The sequence below is a fragment of the Pleurodeles waltl genome, chromosome 2_1 (assembly GCF_031143425.1).
Source record: "Pleurodeles waltl isolate 20211129_DDA chromosome 2_1, aPleWal1.hap1.20221129, whole genome shotgun sequence".
Classification (NCBI taxonomy): domain Eukaryota; kingdom Metazoa; phylum Chordata; class Amphibia; order Caudata; family Salamandridae; genus Pleurodeles; species Pleurodeles waltl.
Genome location: NC_090438.1, coordinates 286631480 through 286652724, shown reverse-complemented (window position 1 = coordinate 286652724; position 21245 = coordinate 286631480). Strand labels below are relative to the sequence as shown.

Genomic DNA, 21245 nt, shown 5'->3' with positions numbered 1-21245 from the left:
TAAAGGATAAATAAAGAAAGAAAAGGGTTAATCACATCAGAATCAGCTAAATTACACAGTGTAAGTCTGAACAGCTACACCACTCACAGAATTTCCTCCAAATCTCAATGCCATAACAGTATTTAAAGGAGAAAACTATCAGCTGGCTAGATCAATCTCTGATATAGTTCCAAACAATGTACCCTCTCTCAGACGGACATGCATTAAGGTGAAACATATGCAAAACGCTGAACTCTCCATTCAAAGAAATGCCTCATATCAGGAAAGCCTTATTACTCTGTCTGGTGTGTCCGACCTGTGTCAGAGCAAAGCAAGTACACCATCTCAGACACAAATCGATGTAAATGATTACACACAAATATTTCATTGGCAAACCGTTAAAGACAATGTAAGTGCTCAAATGTAGTCATTTTGCCCAGCTGGTGGGTGAAATGCTCGGTCCAGTCAAGATCCTTTCCATGTCAATCATTCTTGAAATTGGTAAATTTGTACTGACTGAACACAATAAAGATGTAGAAGGTTCAACTCAGTTACAAAAGTAATAATACAAATGTACAAAGTAAATACCACATGCGAAAGACCAGTGACTGTGTAATCCTTTTGAAATCAAGGCATGCCTTTCATCATTTCGACGTCACATAGCAGTGAAATACTGTTCTATTCTCACACAGCTGGTTTAAATTCCAAATTAAGCACCTGACATACTGCAAACTTGTTACTAAACAATACAGTGCCAGATTATATATGGAATGAATTTGAGAACGACCGGAAGAAAAAGTCACAGGAACCTTCCTCCAAACATTATGAAAGATAAGCTGAGACATCTGGGTTTGAAACATGGAGATTTCACATCTTGTCACTGAAAAGCATTGGATTTGTAAATGAAAAACATAATACATATAAAATTTTCATGCTCCAGAATTGGTATTCTTACATGTACATGGCTTAGATGTCATACACTAAAACAAATAGCTGTATATGTGATCCTCCAATTAAAGTGTGGATGATGAAATGAAGTTGATGGATAAGGCTAGCAAATCTAACTTGCTAATTTTTTTTTAATGCCATTGCTGAGGTAGACTAATTAATCGCCGAGCCTTGTTTGTCGAAATCCTTGCTTTTCCCCCATTTAGGTAATGGACGGGAGAGTTGGGATAAATCCTACTTCTACTGTCCTTTTTTATTGAGCATGTAGGGGAATGGCACTGAAGGGAATCCTTAGCTCCTTGTATTTGCGTTTTTTTTTCTTCATTTCCTTGCTTTGCATTTCTACTCTATGTTGAGTCACTTAACTTTTGGTAATGACACTCTCCCGACATTACAACTACCCACTCCTGACCACCTTTGCCCGTAGCCTGCGTTTTCTCTCCTTTTTTTTTTTTTTTTTTTTACATTCGACAAACAGCCATTTCCTCTGGCATGGATCACGGCATACAATGAAAACACAATGCCTCAACCTTGTTTCTTCTTTCTAAAACGGTTATTTACCACCTGCCTTTTTCTTTTATTTCTAATTGTAGCATTCAGCTGTTATAATTACGGTTTCCATAACTTTTCAGTTTCTTCTTTGAGCCTGGATATTTAAGTCAAAACTAAACAGCTGCTTTATTTCCAACAGGACGTCAGAATTCTATTTTTGTTAATCTGATGTTTTGACAAGTTTGAGATTTGCTATTCTAGAATCCTAAAATGCTTATCTAACTTTGTATCTTACTAAATTAACTAAATTCTAAAGAAAGGTCTAAATACACGTGCAGAAGGCTGCCAGCAAAATAGGATCTACAGAGTATACGTGTGGCTGCACAAATATCGATACCATGGGAAAAATGAGAGCAGCTGGATTCACAAAAATCCACCACCCAGATGAACTAGCTCAAAGCACCTTTAAAAACAAAGCTGCCTCAAACTATGGTCCTGTACAGTTATCAACCTGGCCAGCCCTCATGGGATAAGGTCCCATGGAAATTTCATAACTAGCATTACATAATTTAAACTTGAGACATGTTGGACTTTTGTTCTTCTACAAAGTCCCTGTTAGTTGACAGCCTGGGTGAATATGTCATAAATCACTCAATGAGCTCCAACTCTTAAGCCAGAGAAACTCACGTAAAGGTTCATGTAGGAATTCAAACCTTGTGAGGAAATCTGTCAGCGATTTTAGGCCCCTAGAGGACCAATATTTGTATTAGCCTCTGTGCCTAGTAATTACTATCACAGAAGTGTTCAAAAGAACACATCCATTTGTAATGCAGCTTGGAGAGAAAAAGCAGAAAGGTATAGGTGGTCTACAGCCAAGACTTACCATAGCACACCATAGCAACATCTTTTGGGGCAAGTTTTATTCCACCTGTTCTAGGCGCAAAAACGAAGTATGGAAATGGGGGCTTGAACTTTGAAACAAAGATAACAGCCCGAGATCAAACTTCAGTCCAGGGACATCTAATTCTGGAAATCGGGGTATCGTAATAGTTGTTTATTAAGTATGACAGCAGTCCTTGGTAACCACATAACCAGACTTGGAAATCTTCCCTAAATATTTATATTTATCCATAGTGGTGCTGGTGAAAATATCAATTTTTCAAATCACATTGTTGCCAGAAAATAGGACTTGAAAAATGCATTTGTGGTGTTTCGGAGAGTGGTCTCAGTCACTTTGTACAGACCTCATCGCACAAACTAGCTTGGTGGGCATTAAGCAGGATCAAAAGTGCTTTCAATGGGAGCGGTGTGCTCACTTGGGAGGTGTGAGGGCTGTGTTCACTTTATGAAAGTATAAAAGTAGTCAATCATCCTAGGACTGCCTGCCCACCTCCATTCTACAATCTTTGGAAGCACTTAGTTGCCATCAAGCTGCAGGTTCCGACTGTCTTCAGCACACTAAAATATTCAGAAGTAGATGAAACAAAAGTATCTTATTGTTCAGCCACAAGTGAACACACCAAGTATATAACTTTCACTGGATGGCTCCTTTGAGCCCAGCCTAAAGTTCAGCACCTTACCAGCTCCATGCTTTCAATGTCTTTAATAGATTAAACATATTCCGTTTCTTCCTTTGGTAAGGCAGGGACAAATAAATGTCTTAGATGATAACTAGATGTTTACCTGTCTTGCGTTTGAAAAAAATACATCAAACTATTATTGATTAGCTACAGAGGGACTTGGAACCCTCCACAAGATGTTTGAATCCCATCGGTGGTGTAACGTTACTGCACAAGGCACCGTTATTATGGAAGTCACAGTGCTCACCTAAAGGCAGGTACTGAGGTATCTGGCGAAGCTATCCGCAGCAACCTTTGCCACATGAATTACAGTGAATATTCTTCCCCAGCAGAACACCTATGTGTGTTCACAAGCTTCCATACACCCAGATTTTATAACATGTTTTCTTTTAGAAGTTGGATTGCTTGAATCTCAGAATTCCCAACTTTGGGAGATACTATACGTGAAGCACAGAGAGACAATCTGATCTTTTTTTCCCCCAGGACAACACAATACAACGCACGCCGAGGAAGCAGTAACTAGAACTCTCCAGTCCCAAACGCCAATGATATCTCAAAATGTAAAAAAAAAATAGAATAAAAATGCATTTTCTTCATACTTGTATTAAGTGTGCTGCTGGGCAAGGCTGCATAAACCATTTGAAGTGAGTGAGCAATTTGTAAGATTCAGAATGATTTGTGCATTTTCAAAGCAGTACAATCTCAAGAAGTTTGATGATGACAGTACATTGATGGTCTTCAAACCTCTAATGCCACAACCACACGCCTTGCTCAAAATAATATCAAAGGGACCTCCACAACTGATATTTTCCTCACAATTCTAAAAAAATGTCACACATTTCAAGCAAGTTAAAGACTTTACTGGGGCTTGAAGGTACACCCTATAAACAAATATAGACAAGACTGATTTGAAGCAGTGCTTTTCAATTCATCACACTAAATACATGGATTGTAAAACATGGACAGCAAGCCAAACGCTACAAGTGAGATTGTGGGATTTATTAAACACATTTTTTAAAACCAATTTTCTATCGCATCGAGGAACCAAACTGTACAAAGAACTTTAGAAGGTGCTAAAGAAATGTTGACAAACATTTATGCTCACTCTTTTAGTTTTGCAACATTGTTAACTGCAGTAACAGTCCACAACTTATCTTGCTCTCCTACTACTCACATTAACTTGCGTTTGAACTTTTATGGTGCTCTGCTTCCTTTCGGCTAGATTCATGCTAGAGAAATAACACACAATCACAGCTAGATGCTTTTGATTCCAAGTCATGTGACACGTCCATACAAAAGCACTAGGCATGTTGAACATTTATTTAGCCAAGCCAACATTTAATAATGTTAATTGCAAAACTCCAACTCCCAAAAAACAAGTTGGCGTGGTCAGGAAGATGGCTCACTAGCAGTCACAATGAGTGCTTATTTTTTCACTGTCTCTACAGGAAAGAGCAACTTATCTTCCCTATATTGTTGTCCAAGACCATACACTGAGGTTTGAGACAGAAAAATAATCTCCCTCAATTGGATGGAGTGCATTACTGGTGGCTGACTGAAAGCAGTCGAGGGTGTGGAGGATTATGTTCAGTTATTCTTTTAAGAGTACAATATTACTAACGTGCTACAGAAAGAACTGTCTACACTAAAAGTGTCTATTGTCCACAGTGCGATCTTCATAAAAAATGAGAGGGTGAGACACTGGGGATTGATTAGATTAGTTCCCTCCGACACCTACTACCAGCCAGGACATGCCTGACAAAATAAATTACTGATGGACAATTAGGGTCTTGATCTGTTTTCTTTCACTAAAATTACAGCACTGTTTGTCATCATGTTTGTAAGTGTTCCGTATGAACATACTAAATTCTAATATTGGCCGAAGTCCACCATCAAACCCAATATCATGACACTTCCCTTTTCAGAGGGCCAGTACCACTGTTTGAAGACCTCTGAATAGGGTGAACAGCTAATTGAGCATATCACATGCTTTAACCATGGCATTTTGAAATGGCCAGACTTCAAAATGCACTGTGCTAATATCATAGATTAGGATGCCACACAATACTTTGAAATTCTAAGAGCCCTAATGATGTATGCCTATGGAAAAGCCATTCTCTACTCATTAATGGAAGGGATTTTGGTCTTGCAACCTAATGAAAATAGTGGATTGACTGTGGGAATTGTGATTATTTCATCTGAGTGAAACTCAAGCAAGCAAGTTATTTTCACAGGAAACTTTTGATTCCACACATGATGCAGACAAAAGTTGCCCTGTCAAACATAAGTAGGGGAGTACAATCTATCCTAGTACAGCCCATGCAACATGTAATGGATGCTTGCACTAAACAATGACCTTCAAGGTGGAGATACGAGATGAAAGATTTGAGCCTTCTAGGCTGCTGCAAGTGGACTGATGTGGGCCTTTGTTAATTTTCTTAACTGGTTCGTGAATACAATGTTGTCTCTTTACTGCACTTCTCATGTTAGGTAAGGTGTTAAGAACAATTTCTTCTTCGGTCAAAACATCTGAGAGTATAAATTTGGTTAACATCTTTCGACTGATACACCTATGTACAATATCTGATTTATGATCAATATTTTAAAACCCAGTTTAAAAAAAGAATGTTACCACTAATATCTGCTTTGCCTATACTTCCCACATTTTGCATATACACTATCTGAACAATATTTTGGCACCAAGGACAACTGATAAATATGGGAGCGAAGTACCTGTGTATGACATCAGTTAGACAGACAATCAGTTAAATGTATCAATTCTCACCATGGACTTAGATCCATCAAGTCTGTGACATCTGGAGAAAGCATATTTGTAGTTCCTTGAAAAAGTCTCTTTGGCTGACTTTCTGTCTCCATTTCACCACCTAAAATTAAAACGTAATCCAGCATTTGTTATGATTTGACAGAATGGTAGGCCAATGCAAGTCCACAGGATTTACTTCTGCACAAAGCTTTAGTCATCTTAAAGCACATTCTCATCTGCTTGAAAACGCATTGAATGCTGCCCTAATTACCTTTTAAAATTTTCTTTCATCCCCAGCAGAAGATATATACCATCTATTAGTCCCCCAGAATCTGGTCCATCCTGCGGTTCCCAAGGTTCTTAAACTACCATGTTAAAATCCACAGATGCCACACTGCTTGCATTTAAAACGTATGTACGTTTAAGGCAGTCAACTACACTAGTCACTGGCCTGACTCTTCATGTCACAATCTCTATAGTATGCCTTTGAATGCAAAGAAGGAAAGTAAACTAAAGATGTATTTCATTCTGTTAACTTTCATACTTTGCACTTCAGCTTTATGCTTCCAAGCTATGAAGTTATTGTGCCAAAAGGTGTACCACAAGGATTGCTTAAAAGACACAAAGCACCTGGCTCTTGCTGGAAATCGTGCTTTGCTTCATCCTCTGCTAGAGCTAGACCGCTATGGCTGGAGAGAGAAAGTGACTGTTGCCAACGCATCAAAGCTCAGGCCCAAACAACCCTTCTACAGGCAAATATCGTTATTTCACTGATCTTTCTTCTGGCAATCCTATAAGTGGGAAGATCATCAGCCAGGAATTCAACCACACCCAAATCATAATTTGAAAGTTACTAATGCTGCCTTATTAAAAGAAAAAATACACTGAAGTTTTCAAAAAGTGATGGAGTGAATGCTTGATTTCATCTTAGCCACTGGTATCTGAATCTTAATACATTGTTATTTTGCACACCTTGCCACCTCAGTTTGGACCTAGCCATATGCAAATCAGTCTTGAACCTGTTCCAATGAAATAGTCCAGCCCAAACAGCCAAGTCAGGTTCTCCTTGAACTGGAACACAAGCAACTCAGGACCAGTTTCACTCTTTTTTAGGGCTCATCAGCCAGGTGTATCTTGGTTCCAGTGGCAGAGGATGCATGGGACCCACAACTTGGCATATCTGGCTCGCCTACTCAAGTAAGCAAGGGTATTCCCAGGCATGGGGCCCTTGCTCCCTGTGACATTAGAACCAAGCTACACCCGAGTGAAGGGCCCTAATCAGGTTGGAAACGGTCTTGGGTTGCTTGTTTTTCAGTTCAAAGAGGACCTGGCTTTGGAGTTCGGGCTGGAGACCCCCCCCCCCCCCCCTCCCCCCTCCCCAATTGGAGAAGAGTCAAGACTGATTTGCATATGGCTGGGACTAAACTGAGGAGGCATGGCGGGTAAAAGGATGATGGATTGGAATGCTATCCAGAGTGATTGCTATTGTTTAGACTTATGGAAAGCATACTCTCATCGTCTTTTGTGTGCTTTATTAAAGATTGAGCCCGAGTAAGCAGCACACAGATTGTGTAATGTCCAAGTGTTACAGTGTTGTCTTTGTAGAAACATGCAGTCTGTTGAAAAAGAATGGGGCAATGTGTTCCTGTTTAAATATAATTAAGAAAGTACTTTTAACATGAAAAGATAATATAAAATAAAAAAAAACAAAGACGTGCTTGGATGCAGAGAGCATGTTCTTTGTGATGAAGTAATGGGAATTAAAAACGTTATCTTCCAGTTTATAGTATTCAAGTCATAGATGATAATAAGTTCAAGGATCAAATGTGTTTGACACCTAGCCCCATGGTATAATAAATATGAACTGTAAGTTGAAACTTCTCAGAGAAAAACAGGTGCATATGAGCCACCACAATGACATTTCATTGTCTGACATAGTATTTGCAGTCATCAATGGCAGGTGTGTATACTTAGTGCATCTGAGGCCGAACAATGACAACAACGATCGGACCCCAAGGGAATAGGTTTGTAAATTATATAACTCATAACAGAAAGCCTGAAGTCAGTTCTGCTGAGGGAGGCCTTTTCGGGATGTGTGTGCCTGTAGCAGAATTAGCAAAAGAGGCAACTGGAGACTGGAAAAATAAGTTGCTGTAACTGATGCTACAGAACTTTTGAGACACTTTAGACTTATTCAGGTAAACTCAGAGCTTCGGAGCAATAGACTCCAGGGGCAATACTGGGAATATCTTATGAAATGAGACAACCATGTTTCAAGAAGTCCATAGATAAGTCTAAGGAAAGGTGACAACTTAAAAAAGAATTAGGACCCTCCTTTATTCACTGCATCTTAATCAATGTCTGCGGCAGGAGCTTCCAAACCTTGAGTGTTTGTGTGGAACGGTAGGCACACATAAGTAAGAAAGTTTGCTTAAAGAGTGCTTATCCCAATTGGAATGCACAAGTAATCATCTTAACACCATGGTCCTGCAGCCAGCCACTGGCTAAGACCATTGTTAGTGAGTGGGACTAAATGTACAAGAACTGGAGGAAAACATAATGGAAGGCAATTAGGGAAGAAGGCTATAGTCTTAAGGTGAGCTGTCCAAACAGAAGATTCCGTAAGAGCAAAACTGTTAAAGTACAGTTAGCTTCACTTTGGTTTGTTGCTTGGCCTGAGCAGTAAGGCAATCCTCAGAGCAAACAAGTGTGTGTAACAAGCCAGGCAAACAACAATAATGGTTTAAGTAATGAAGAATTTAAAGGTTTGTAAGAAATCAGATTTATTATTTGAGGTGGATGACTACCCAATCGCAAGGTATATTCACAACCCATTTCAAGGGATATTCATAAACCCTAGTCAGAATGAACCCTCAAAGTAACTAAATTAATCCGAGATCAACCCCTGATAACTATGCCACAGAGCAGACAGGCTTAACTTAGTGCAATGTTTCCCAAACCATGGAATGCGAAAATCAGAGCAATAAAGATGCCTTTGACTTGTCACATTTGCCAGGACTCTGAGACAGAGGTCAAACGTCATGATGCTTTATTGTTTTAAAATGTGGATTGGTGTTTACGTGAATTATGTGACAATATAGGATGCTGTTTTTTGCAATAAACAACAAAATGTAAAAAGCTGTAAATTAACTGTATGCATCCGGCAGTTAGGAAAAAAAAATGAAGCACTTTTTTTTGTAATTCCAAAGTGTGCTGACAACAGGTTTTAATAGGATCAAACAAATCCAGACACTTGCTTGATGATGCAAAAAGTACAAGTTACTTACCTTCGGTAACAAAATATCAGGTAGAGACATATTCTATTTGCAGATTACTTACCTTAGAATTTCTCCTAGGCATCAGACTGGATCCAGAGATTTTTCTTACAGCAAAAGGCTTGTGCGTCTGTACGGTGCATCTGTCAACTCCGCGGGTGTCATAGTCACCGAGATGACGTCTGGAGTAGTACATAGACGTCGCCTCCGTGCAGTCACGTCAATTTCTTTTAACGACTTTCCATGCCAAATCGCAGAGCTGCTAAGAACACCGAGATTGGTGCGCCAGAGCTAAGGACCTGAAGGGGGAATCCCCGTCCCCAGAAATCAATCGCAAGAGGGGAGGATAGGTGGGTCGGAAAGGAATCTGCAACTAGAATATGTCTCTACCAGATATTTCATTACTAAAGGTAAGTAACTTGCACATCTGATACAGACTTCTAGTAGCAGATTCCTTACCTTAGAATAGATACCCAAGCAATGGCATTCTCAGAGGTGGGCTGCGAACCAAGATCATACTAGAAAGTCCTGCAGGACCGAACAACCAAAGTAGCTGTCCTGATGAAATGGACTGTCCAGGCAGTAGTGTTTAGCAAACGTGTGCAGGGACACTCATGTAGCTGCCTGGCAGATATCCAGGCCAGGAACTCTGTGTGGAAGGAAGGGAAAGAAGGAAGAAAAGGGAAAAGGAAGAAAAGGGAAAAGGAAGAAAAGGGAAAAGGAAGAAAAGGGAAAAAGGAAAGAATGTGGCCGCCCCAACCCAGGAGCGATGCATCTGTCGCTATCAATAGATCTGGTTGGGGAAGGGAGAGGGATCTGCCGTGGACCCAATGAGGATTCGAAAGCCACCACTGCAGGTCTTTCACAGTCCCCGCCGAGATCTGGACCATGTCTGAGAGATTACCCTGATGCTGTCCCCACTGGAACTTCAAGTCTCACTGCAGAGCCCGCATAAGCCATCTGGGATGTGTAACTAGCAGCATGCAGGAGCCATGGGGCCCAGCAGCCTCAGAGTCAGTCTCACCGAAACTGAAGACAGAGGCTGAAAGATTGGAATCATAGCCCGAATATCTGGGACTCACTTTTCGGGAGTGTCACTGTGTCCAGAACAGCTCTGATGAAAGTGAGTGTCTGAGAGGGAGTCAGCTGTGACTTCAGCACATTTATAGTGAACCCCAGTGTGTGCAGGAGGCTTGCCATAGTCTCCTGACGTCAACATGGTGACTACGATGCCCGCGGAGTCAACCGACACCACCTACAGACGCGCATGGGTTTTGCTCAAAGAAGAATCTCAGGATCCAGTTTGATGCCTGGGGGAAATTCTAAGGTAAGGAACCTGCAACTAGAAGTCTCTATCAGATTGATAAATACTGACAGAAATCCGATTCCACGCATCATTTGTGTGCTATATTTTTAATCAGTAAAACAGCATGGTTATGCAAATATAGTGCCCACTTCAATGGAAAACGTGCAGTCTGCAAATGACAATGCACTACCACACAATGGTTTAATTACATTCAAAAACTGCCGCGCTGTGGTCCATTAAATTTAAGTTGGACACCAGTGTTTGCTTTTCTAAAACGCTGACTTATGGCAATATGAAAAGTATCTATGCAGTACCAAAACAGCAAAAAAATAAAATAAAAAAAAAGTCAAAAGGAAAAACAAAATAAATCCCAAACCGAATTAAAAAAACCTAAACTTTAATTAATAAAATGACCCAAAAATGACCAAAATCAAATAAGGGGAACCAGAAATATTTGTTCTGAAAGATTTAAAGGGAGTGGTTGTGGCCTAGTGGGCGAAGATGGCGATCGAATTACCTTGAGCTTCTGCAGTGACTCAAGCAATCGGTCAACATCTGCGGGGGAAGCTCACAGAATAGGCAGACTCCGCCCAGGGAGCTCCCTCTGCCCCCGATTGCCATGGGGAGACATGGGAGCAGGTGCTGTTCTGACCTGCAGTGACTGCCGTAAGTCAGGACCAGAGCTGTTGCGGAGGCAGCCCTGAAAACTGAGGCACGGCGTGTCTAGGTGGCGGCTTCAAGCATAGTTACTGGAGGGTTGGGCCTCTTCTCCCCCTCCACCAGCAGACCTGGCAGCTGTTGGTGGTGCATTGATGAACCAACCCAGGCAGCGAAGAGCTACATATGGCTAAAAAGCTGGGGCAGCACTGCAGGGGCAGCTTTGTAGGTCGATGAAATTTGTGGTACCTGGCTCTGTGCCTCTCCTCCCACCGGAGTGGTGTGAATAGTCTGCCCCAACTGGACCCGCTTGAGAGAAGGCATGCGAGGAAAGGATGGATCTAGCCACATACAGCGAGTTGTCCAGCCCACGACGAGGAACCTGCTGAAGGGGAACAGGAGCGGCAGCTGGAGAGCAGCCAGGGGACCTGAGAAGCCAGCATGTGTCCCTCAAAAGCTGCAGAGGTGAGGTTGGCCATCTGACAACAGGGGGGCCCCCCTGGGAGTTAGACATCACCGCTTCCCTGCATGTAGCAATTGAGGTATGCTCACAGAGGAGGGCTGCGGGTTTCAGAGACACATGGAGAGCCAGGGGTGCCCTCTTTGGATGTGGGCAGTGAAGTAAAGGTACACCCCGCCCCCTTCCCCTCCCCTGGGTGTGAACAGAGGGCCCCTTACAGGTGCTGACAGAGGATCCCCCAATTGAAGGTAGTGCTGGGGGGCGGGGTGGGCGGGTGCTTCATAGCGCTTTGGGACTCATGGCTCCCCCTGGGCCGACAAATGCCAGAGCTGCGATTGGAAGACTCCGGAGCAATGGATCCCTGCAGAAATGGTGCGCAGTGGGGCAGCAACGTCCTCGCAGGAGACCCTAGGCAATTACACCATACAGGTACCACCAACAGGAAGAGCGACAGACAGTCATCCCAGAAAGAAGAAGGTGCATTTATCTTATGCTATATAATGCAAGTCCGTTAAGACTCCAGGTCATAACTGATGGAGAGGGGACGAGGTCTCCCTAATGCAGCACTACCTCTGGAATGTAACCGATCGCATGACAGAGGTGGAGGTGCGGGACTCCTCAACTGAGGGCAAACTTAAACCCCTCAAGGAGTTCTCCATAAAGCTATGCTCAGTGGCCCTGCAGTTGGAGAGACGCGTGGAGGATGCTATAGGCCGCTCTCGGCTGAACAATGTACCGTTGGTTGAGGTCCCCGGCTCCTGGGAAAGCCCCAGTCACACGCCAACCGAGAAGTGAGGGGAAGAGGTGTTGTGTAAGGAAATGCCTTCATTGGCATGGTTACCCCCTAACCTTTTGCCTTTTATTGATGCAAGTTATGACTGAAAGTGAGCTGAGACCCTGCTAACCAGGCCCCAGCACCAGTGTTCTTTCCCAAAACTGTACCTTTGTCTCCACAACTGGCACAGCCCTGGCACACAGATAAGTCCCTTGTAGATGGTACCCCTGGTACCAAGGGCCCTGTGGCTAGGGAAGGTCTCTAAGGGCTGCAGCATGTATTATGCCACCCTGGGGACGCCTCACTCAGCACATGGATACTGCCTCACAGCTTGTGCATGCTGGTGGGGAGAAAATGACTAAGTCGACATGGCACTCCCCTCAGAGTGCCATGCCCACTACCCACTGCATGTGGCATAGGTAAATCACCCCTCTAACAGGAATTACAGCCCTTAGGCAGGGTGCACTATACCACAGGTGAGGGCATATGTGCATGAGCACTATGCCCCTACAGTTTCTAAGCCAATTCTTAGACATTGTAAGTGCAGGGTAGCCATAAAGAGTATATGGTCTGGGAGTGCGTCAAACATGAACTCCACAGTTCCATAAGGGCTACACTGAATACTGGGAAGTTTGGTATCAAACGTGTCAGCACATTAAATCCACAATGATGCCAGTGTAGGATTGATTGAGAAATGCACACAGAGGGCATCTTAGAGATGCCCCTGTATGCCAGCCCAACTACCAGTGCTAGGCTGACCAGTTTCTGCCAGCCTGCCACATCCAGACTGGTTTCTGGCCACATGGGGTGAGTGCCTTTGTGCACTCTGTGGCCAAGAACAAAGTCTGTACTGGGTGGAGGTGCTGCACACCTTCCAATGCAGGAACTTTTAACACCTGGCAGTGAGCCTCAAAGGCTCAAGCCTGGTGTTACAGCGCCCCAGGGCACTCCAGCTAGTGGAGATGCGCCCCCCACCACCCCTTTTTGGCGGCAATTTTGGAGGAGATAATGAGAACAAGGATGAGTCACCCTCCAGCCAGGGATGTGCCCCCCCCACCCCACAAGTGCCCCACAGGGAGGGGGCACAAGGAGGGTGTAGCCACCCTCAAGGATAGCCATTGGCTACTGTCCTCCAGCCCTAAACACACCCCTAAATTTAGTATTTAGGGGTGACCGTGAACCCAGGAAAACAGATTCCTGACGACCTGAAACAAGAAGAAGGACTGCACCCCTGAAAGCCCCGCAGAGACGACAGAGACAACTGACTTGGCTCCAGCCCTACCGGCCTGCCTCCAGACTCAAAGAACCTACAACAGCGATGCATCCAGCGGGACCAGCAACCTCTGCCGACTCAGAGGACTGCACTGCACCCAAAGGACCAAGAAACTCCGTAGACAGCGGCTCTGTCCAAGCAACAAAGAAGGAACCTACTTTAAAGGGACTCCAGCCTTACTCCGGAAGCGTGAGTCCCCAACACTCTGCACCAAACGCCCCCCGGCTCGTATCCAGAAGAACTAACACTGCAGAGAGGAACCCCCCAGGCAACTAAAACAACGTGGACACCCCGAGACGACCTCCCTGCACCTCCACAACGACGCCTGCAGAGATAATCCAGAGGCTGCCCCCTGGCCGCGACTGTCCGGTAACAAAGAACCAGATGCCTGTAAGAAGCCCCCGTCTCTCCATTGATTTCAACCTAAAACCATACACCTACTTTGCACACTGCACCCGGCCGCCCCGGTGCTGCTGATTGTGTATTTTGTGTGACTATTTGTGACCCACCCCCACCCCTCCAACAGTGCTCTATAAAGTCCCCCTGGTCTGCTCCCCGAGGTCACAGGTACTTACCTGCTATCAGACTAGAACCAGAGCACCCTAGTCTCCATAGGCGATTATGTTATTTGGGCCCTGCACCTGACCGGCCCTGTATTGCTGGTACTGGGTGTTTGGGGTTGGCTTGAACCCCCAACGGTGGGCTGCCTATGCCCCGGAGACTGAACTTGTAAGTGCTTTACTTACCTCCTACACTAACTTGTACTTACCTCCCTAAGGAGCTGTTGATTTTTTAACTGTATCCACTTTTAAAATAGCTTGCCATTTTTGACAAAACTGTGTATCATACGGTTTTACTTCAAAGTTCCATATTTACCTATGCCAAGTACCTTACCATTTATGTACTTACTTGAACTCTGAATCTTGTTGTTCTAAAATAAACTGAGAAAATAATATTTTTCTACATAAAAACCTATAGTGAAGTCTGGGTATGTGTTCTCATTTATTGCCTGTGGGTGTACAACAAATGCTTAACATTACTCTATGATAAGCCTGCTGCTCGGCCACACTACCACAAATAGAGCATTAGTATTCTCTATTATTGCCACTATCAGCCTCTAAGGGGAACCCTTGGACTCTGTGCACACTATCTCACTTTGAGATTGTATATACAGAGCCAACTTCCTGCACTGGGCAAACAAGAGTCATGCTGGGGACCTCTTCCACAAGAGTTGCTGTTTTTTTAACCCCTTTGGTCTCCCCACCACCCCCAGGTCATGTTGGGGGGACTAGTATACTGGGACGACAAATAGCTTCACTGCAGAAGTGTGGTGTGGGGGAGGACACATTTATTTCTGGGTTGCATTTTCACCCAAACACACAGGGCAGTTTCGTTCAGCCTGTGTGGTTTAGGTTGTTTTCCTTGATGTTTCAACCCACCATGGGAACGCACACAAAGTAATAGACACCAGGGAGAGTGAAAGAGGTTTGGTCAACACACTCATTAGCCAAGAGGGGGGCGTTCACCCACTTAGCAGTAAGATGACAGAAACACGGCCAACAAATAAACATCATCGCTGTGACACTCCAAGTGAGGGAGGGACAGAGACACTATGTTAATGACTCCATGGTCCCTCCAAGAGATGGAGGCTGCAGCCCATGTAATGATCCTACTGTGGAACGTAAACATTCTCCTGAACAATAATAAAAGTGTGGTCGACCAATACCTCAAGAGAGAAACTCAAGATGTGGTGCTGCTCCAAGGAGACCCACCTGGCCAGAAATAAGTGCCCCTGCCTAACAGGGGACAAAATAATGTATTGGCCCACACTGGCTATACAATAAGGTTGAGAGGCATCGCAATCCTAGCCAATAAAAAAAAAAAAAAAAGTCCCAAAAAGTTCCAAGCTGAGTGAACATGGCACGACCCATTGTGCACATTTGAGGGAGTACTGGGCACCAGAGCCCAGAAACATTACTGATGCTTAGTGTCTACTCTTCCTCCTAGGGTTATGAGCAGGTGTTTGACGCTGTAAGACCAATCATGCGGCAGCGTACAGACACACAGTGGGCGGGGACTTCAACACAGTAGTAGATGCCTCAATAGACAGGTCTCCCAAACGTACTATATCTGCACAAAACCTGTCCACATAAACAGTTTTCATTCACAATGGGAACTACTGGACATGCGGAGAGCGAGACACCCAGAGGAGAAGTCCTACTCATTCCTCTCCAAGGCACACAGAGCGTTCTCTCGACTAGACTACACTTTTGTGCACACGAGGGAGTGCATAGATAATGAAGTAGTGGAATACCTAATCAGAGGGATTTCTAGCCATGCTCCACTTAAACTATTATATAGAACTGGAACAGGGACAAGGGGGTCAAACTGGAGACTGAATGGCTGGGACCTTAAGGATAACGAGGTAGTGAGCAAACTGCATGTTCGTGGAGAACAGACTAGAGTAAGTTACCCAGTGACACTCTGGGAGGCCTATGAAGCAGTACGTCGAGACAGAGCCCAAAACAGTCTCTCACAAAAAAAGACACACAAACAGCAAAACCTGCTTACACTAGAACACCAAATTCAGGCCCCTGATACTGCCTGTGCCACATCGGGGATGAAACACAACTGAACAATTGGACACCTTAACAAAAGAGTAGCACAACTTGGCTCAATACTTGGCTAAACAGCTGTTCCTGGTTACCCAACCCAGATTGTACAGGGTGGGCAACAAGGCCATAATGCTACTGGCATGCCTTAGTAGACAGGAACAACAGTGGATGGGGGAGCTGGCGGCACTGGACTGCTCCTGGATTCAGATAAACGAGGGCATAGCAGAGAGGTTTAAACATTGTACTGGTGTTCGAAAATAAAATATCCCCAAGGGACTCAACCTGGTGGTCATCATAGCTAGGACCAACACACACAGATCACGCAAGAAATATAGAGATCATCCTGCCCGACAAGCTCAGCATTACAGCTCGGACCATCATGCAAGCACTCAACACCAGCAGGTTGGACTACGGCAACACTATTCCAGAATTTCTAATCAACTCCTACAGACTCCAGAACATCGCAGCAAGACTCATACTTTACCTTCCACACTGTACTCCACGCACACCGCACCTCAGGCAGCTTCACTGGTTCCCCATTCGCAAGCGCAGCCACTTCAAACTCCCCATGCATGCATTCAAAGCACTACACAACACAGGACCAGAATACCTGAACAGCTGCATACTCTTTTACCAACCTACCAGACACCTAAGTTCTTCCTCACTTTCACTCACACACATTACCCCCAAATTCAAAACTGGAGGGTGCTCATTCTCTTAGATCACACCAATAAAAAACCTCCCTCTACACATCAGAGACTCCTCCTCACTTCTTGAGTTCCGCAAGAAGCTTAAGGCACCTGGGGAGGGCCACAAAACTACATACATGTCCAAGCGCATGGATACCCTCTTGAGTGAATAGTGTGCTATACAAATCAGTATAACATATTGCTGAGAACTCTATTGACAGCGGGACCCGAAATTCAAGGCAGAGATCGAGGCCTTCCTTGGAGAGCGGTCTCTCCCGTGGCTCTCACTGGAGAATAGGTAAAGTTTACACCAAACTCTAACCCTGGAAGAACTGACGGAGGCGTTTACCTTGCTGCAGCAAGGTAGGACGCCGAGACCCCAACAGCATACCATTGAATTTTTTCTGGTGGTGGGGGATAGGGAAACCTTCAATAGCGGGGCTACACGTTCTCTCTATGTTTACAGCCACCCAGGAGGGGTTAGGATCTCCTCCAGGACCAACACACAGCAACAACAGAGGTGCTGTCCAAAGCTAGGAAGCCTGGCACCAGCTATTCTTCCTATACACTGCCCACCTTTCCGAACACAGAGGTAAAGATCCTGGTCAAGGCACTAGTGAAGGTTATCCATGGGATACTTCACTTGGATCAGACTGGGAAAATACCCACAGGTATAAAATATCTGCCGACTTTACTGCAAGCTGTACGATCTACAGGATACACAATTGTCCCTGGCACCTGGACGCAGAAAAGGGTGCCTCATTACATTTGTTGGGAATACCTCTTACAGGTACTGGCCAGGATGGGCACTGGCTCTGAATTCAGCCAGTGGATATGACTCTTATACCATAACCCGGTGGCAAGGGTCAAGATAAACGGCACCTTCTCAGAGGAGTTTGGTTGTAAAGAGGGACCTGCCAGGGATGGCCCCTCGCCTCACTCCTGCTTGTTCTGTGCTTGGAACCTCTGGTCTGCTGGCTGTAGATCAGAGGCGATATGGTGGGCTTTCTGGAGTTCATGGGGAACCGGAGAAATTCACCCTGTATGCGAATGATCCATTATTGTATCTTCCAATCCACTTATCACAGCGGCTCAGAGGATAACTTCCTGTAGGAAGCTGGCTCTATATGGTCCACTACGAAGCACACCGTGCAGAGTCTCCAGTGGATCTCTAAAGGTTTGCAGAGGCAGAAACAGATAGGTCTAATGCTCTATTTGTGGTAGTGTGGGCGAGCAGTTAGGCTTATCAAGGCGTTGTGTTAAGCATTTGTTGTACTCATGGAGACAATAAATGAGACACACTCAAAGAATACATCAGAGACGAAATTAGAAAAATAACATTTGCTTTTATACATGCTTTGAACCAAAGAACGTTGTTATAAGATAAGCAGTTTTTAAGTTAGAAATACTTTTCAGTTTAAAAAAAAAACGATTTTCAGTCTTCAATGTTAACCTATGGAAGGGAAATAAGAATGCAGTTTTGGAGGTAAGAAATCGACTTACAAATTCAGTCTCCTGGGTTTTAGGTCAACACAAGGAGAGGTTCAAATCAGCACCTAAAGTGCACCTGCAGCGGCACAGGGGTGGCCTGGTTTAGAGGTCAGATTCAGTATCAGGTGCCCAGTGTTAACCAATGGAGAAGGGTGAATGAAGAAGCGCTGCTCACAGGTGAGTAAAGCGGTGTCAGGTTGGGGGGGGCTCTCCTTGGAGTGGCCAGGTGCAGAGTGCCAACACAGCGTTGGTTGCCCAATGCAACTCAATGGAGGAGGTTGGATTTGGAAAAAGGCTGCAGGCTTGGGCCAGCAGGCTGAATGAAGAAAACCCACAGCTGCCCAGCTAAGTTCGGATGTTGAAGAACTCAGGATCAGTCAGTCCAGCTCCCTATGGGCCAAGGGCTCCAGATGCAATGGTGTCCTTTGATGTCAGAAAACAGCTTACTGGGTGGTTGCAGTCGGGGGGAGTCTTCAGATTGAGGCTGCAGACTTCGAGGCAGAATTCGGCAGCGGTCAACCCACGGTGGACTCGTGCTCAGAATCGCTGGGGAACCTTCACAGGAACAGTGGGCCACTTTGACTCAGGCCGTGGGCGTCGGGTGAGAGGTGGGTCAGGGTGCAGTTTCTCGGTTCCTCAGGGCAGAGTTCTGTTTGTTTAATGTTGGTTTCTTCTGGATGGGTCCACTGGAGATCTGGGTCTTTGTCAAAGGCAGGCAGTCCTTCCAGGTCTTTGGAGGTCGCTGGGCTGCAGAACTGGTCATCTTTTGATGCAGATTCCTTGAGGGCTGCAGACAAGCCAGTAGGGCTAGGGCCAAGTCAGTTGGTGTCTGCCGTATTCTCTGCTGGTGCGACACTGTAGCATCCGGCTCTTCTTAGGTAGTCAGTAATATGAGTTATAGGGTTCAGGGATGCCACCTAAATACTGAATTTAGGGGCATGACAAGTAGTGCCAGGTGGTAGCCAGTGGGCTACTCACAATTAGGGTGACTACACACTTTTTATGACAACTTCTGTAGGTAAGTGGGCATAACCCTAACTCTAGTGGCCTAATTCCTTCCAAACAAGATGGAGGAATTTAAAAAGTAGTGTCCACTTCAGCTTGTCCACCTTAGAGGTAGGACTGGCTTGAAGTGGTCACTCCTAATTTAACTCATTTTTCTGCCTGTGCTGCCGCCAAAAGTGGGGTAAGGATGGGGGTGGGAGTTTGGTCATCTCCACCATCTGGAGAGACCTGGGTGCATTACAAGGGTGGCAAGGCCTTTGAAGCTCCCGTCCTAGAATTTCCATCCTGCCTGGGAGAGGAGGTAACACCTCTGCCCAGTGCAGGCTTTTGTCTCTGGGCATCGAGAGTACTGGCTCTCACGGTGGGTGTCGAGAAACGCGTCTGTGGCACATGAACTGGTGAGGACCAGCCGGTCAACACACTAGTAGCTGGTAGTTTTTCAGGAGACACCGATAAGGTGCATTTTTTTAAATAAATGCACTGGGGTGCATCTGTGTTTAATAAATCAATCAATCAATGGGGTCAGTGAGGGTATATTATTCAGAGATGTTTGATACCAAACATCCCACGATTCAGAGAAGCCATCATGTAGCTGTGGAACTAGTAATAACCAGTGCCCAGCACATGAATTTAAAATGGCTTCCCAAAGTCACTTACTATATCTGAGAATCAACAAATACATAGCAGGGAAATATCTGCTCATGCAGATATGCCCTCACATGTAACATGTTGCACCCTGCCTTAGGGCTGTGAGGCCTGCTAGAGGGGTGACTTAGATATATTGCATGCAGTGTTTAGGGGGCATGGCCCACAGGCTGTGTGTCATGTTGTGTTTTTAATTTGGAAGCACCTGGTCAGGCAGCCTGCAATGGCACTCTGCACAAGGTTGGTGCTGGACCTCTGAGAGTGGCACAAGTTGTGCTGCAGCTCTGACGGGCCTTCTTCAGTACCCATGCCCTAGGTACCAGGGCTATCATTTACTAGGGATTGACAGGGGGCTGAATGGCCTGGTCACTTGGGGATCAAGTGACCAGGTGTCTTGTTTTAGGGAAGGGATACTGGCACTGGGACCTAGTTATCAGGCACCCAGTGCACTTCAGTCGAAGTTGCGTCTAAAACCAGGCCAAAATGAAAAGGGTTTCCATTACCTGTGAATAGATACAAGGCCCTTTAAACAGCAGTCCTCTGAATGGAAAAATGGACCTTCCAGCAAGACAATGAACACTGGAGGCATCTGCCTCTCCTGATTATGGGAAGAGCGGCTCTTTTTAGGATAATCACCCTGCCCAATTTACCTGTATGTCCTCCAGAGCACCCCACGGCCAGTGCCCAAGGATTCGTTTTTTTAATTAAGTTGATAGTACACTTCAGGCCCTACTTTGGGACAGAGTCCTTTAGTTAACTGCCATCCAAACCTTGCAGAGAAATGTAGATAATGGGGTGATCTAGCGTCCAGATATAAGAACATACTACTGGGCATCCAAATTCCAGGCGGTCAACGAATGGTGCTTCACATTGAGGTGTGACCTGGCGATGGGATTGGAGCGATTGATCATGAAGGGTAAGTCATATGTGCACTATATGTACAGACAACTATTCTGCTTACACTTACTTGATCCCACAAAAAGTGCCCTAGAGGCCTGGGACAAAGCGATCACATATGCAGGCTGGAGGAGCAACTCTCCTATGACCCTGCTCTGGCTAGGAGACACATTAAAAGAGCTTGAAGGGCTGCCATTAACCTCCCTGTGGGACTTGAGTGCTAGACACTCTGCGACCTGGGGGAGCAGAGGAAATTAAACACTTTTCGTTATTTGTAAGCAGAGTGCGATCTCCAAGAAAACAGGCTACTCCTAGGCAAAATACTTTCAAAAGCTATTTCAGTAACATATCGTACCCACCTCAATAACAGGCCAGATAACCTTGGTTTGTTAAG

General features: G+C 44.9%; 1 protein-coding gene across 2 annotated transcripts in view; it reads right to left on the bottom strand.

Annotated features, from left to right (window-relative positions):
- Nucleotides 1-21245, bottom strand: part of PABIR2 (PABIR family member 2) — a 217075-nt gene that overhangs the window by 26910 nt on the left and 168920 nt on the right. For both annotated transcript variants that reach the window (XM_069212491.1, XM_069212489.1), the window contains one exon: nucleotides 5785-5884. In XM_069212491.1, coding sequence (XP_069068592.1) covers nucleotides 5785-5884 — 100 coding nt within the window. The remainder of the gene's footprint in view (nucleotides 1-5784; nucleotides 5885-21245) is intronic.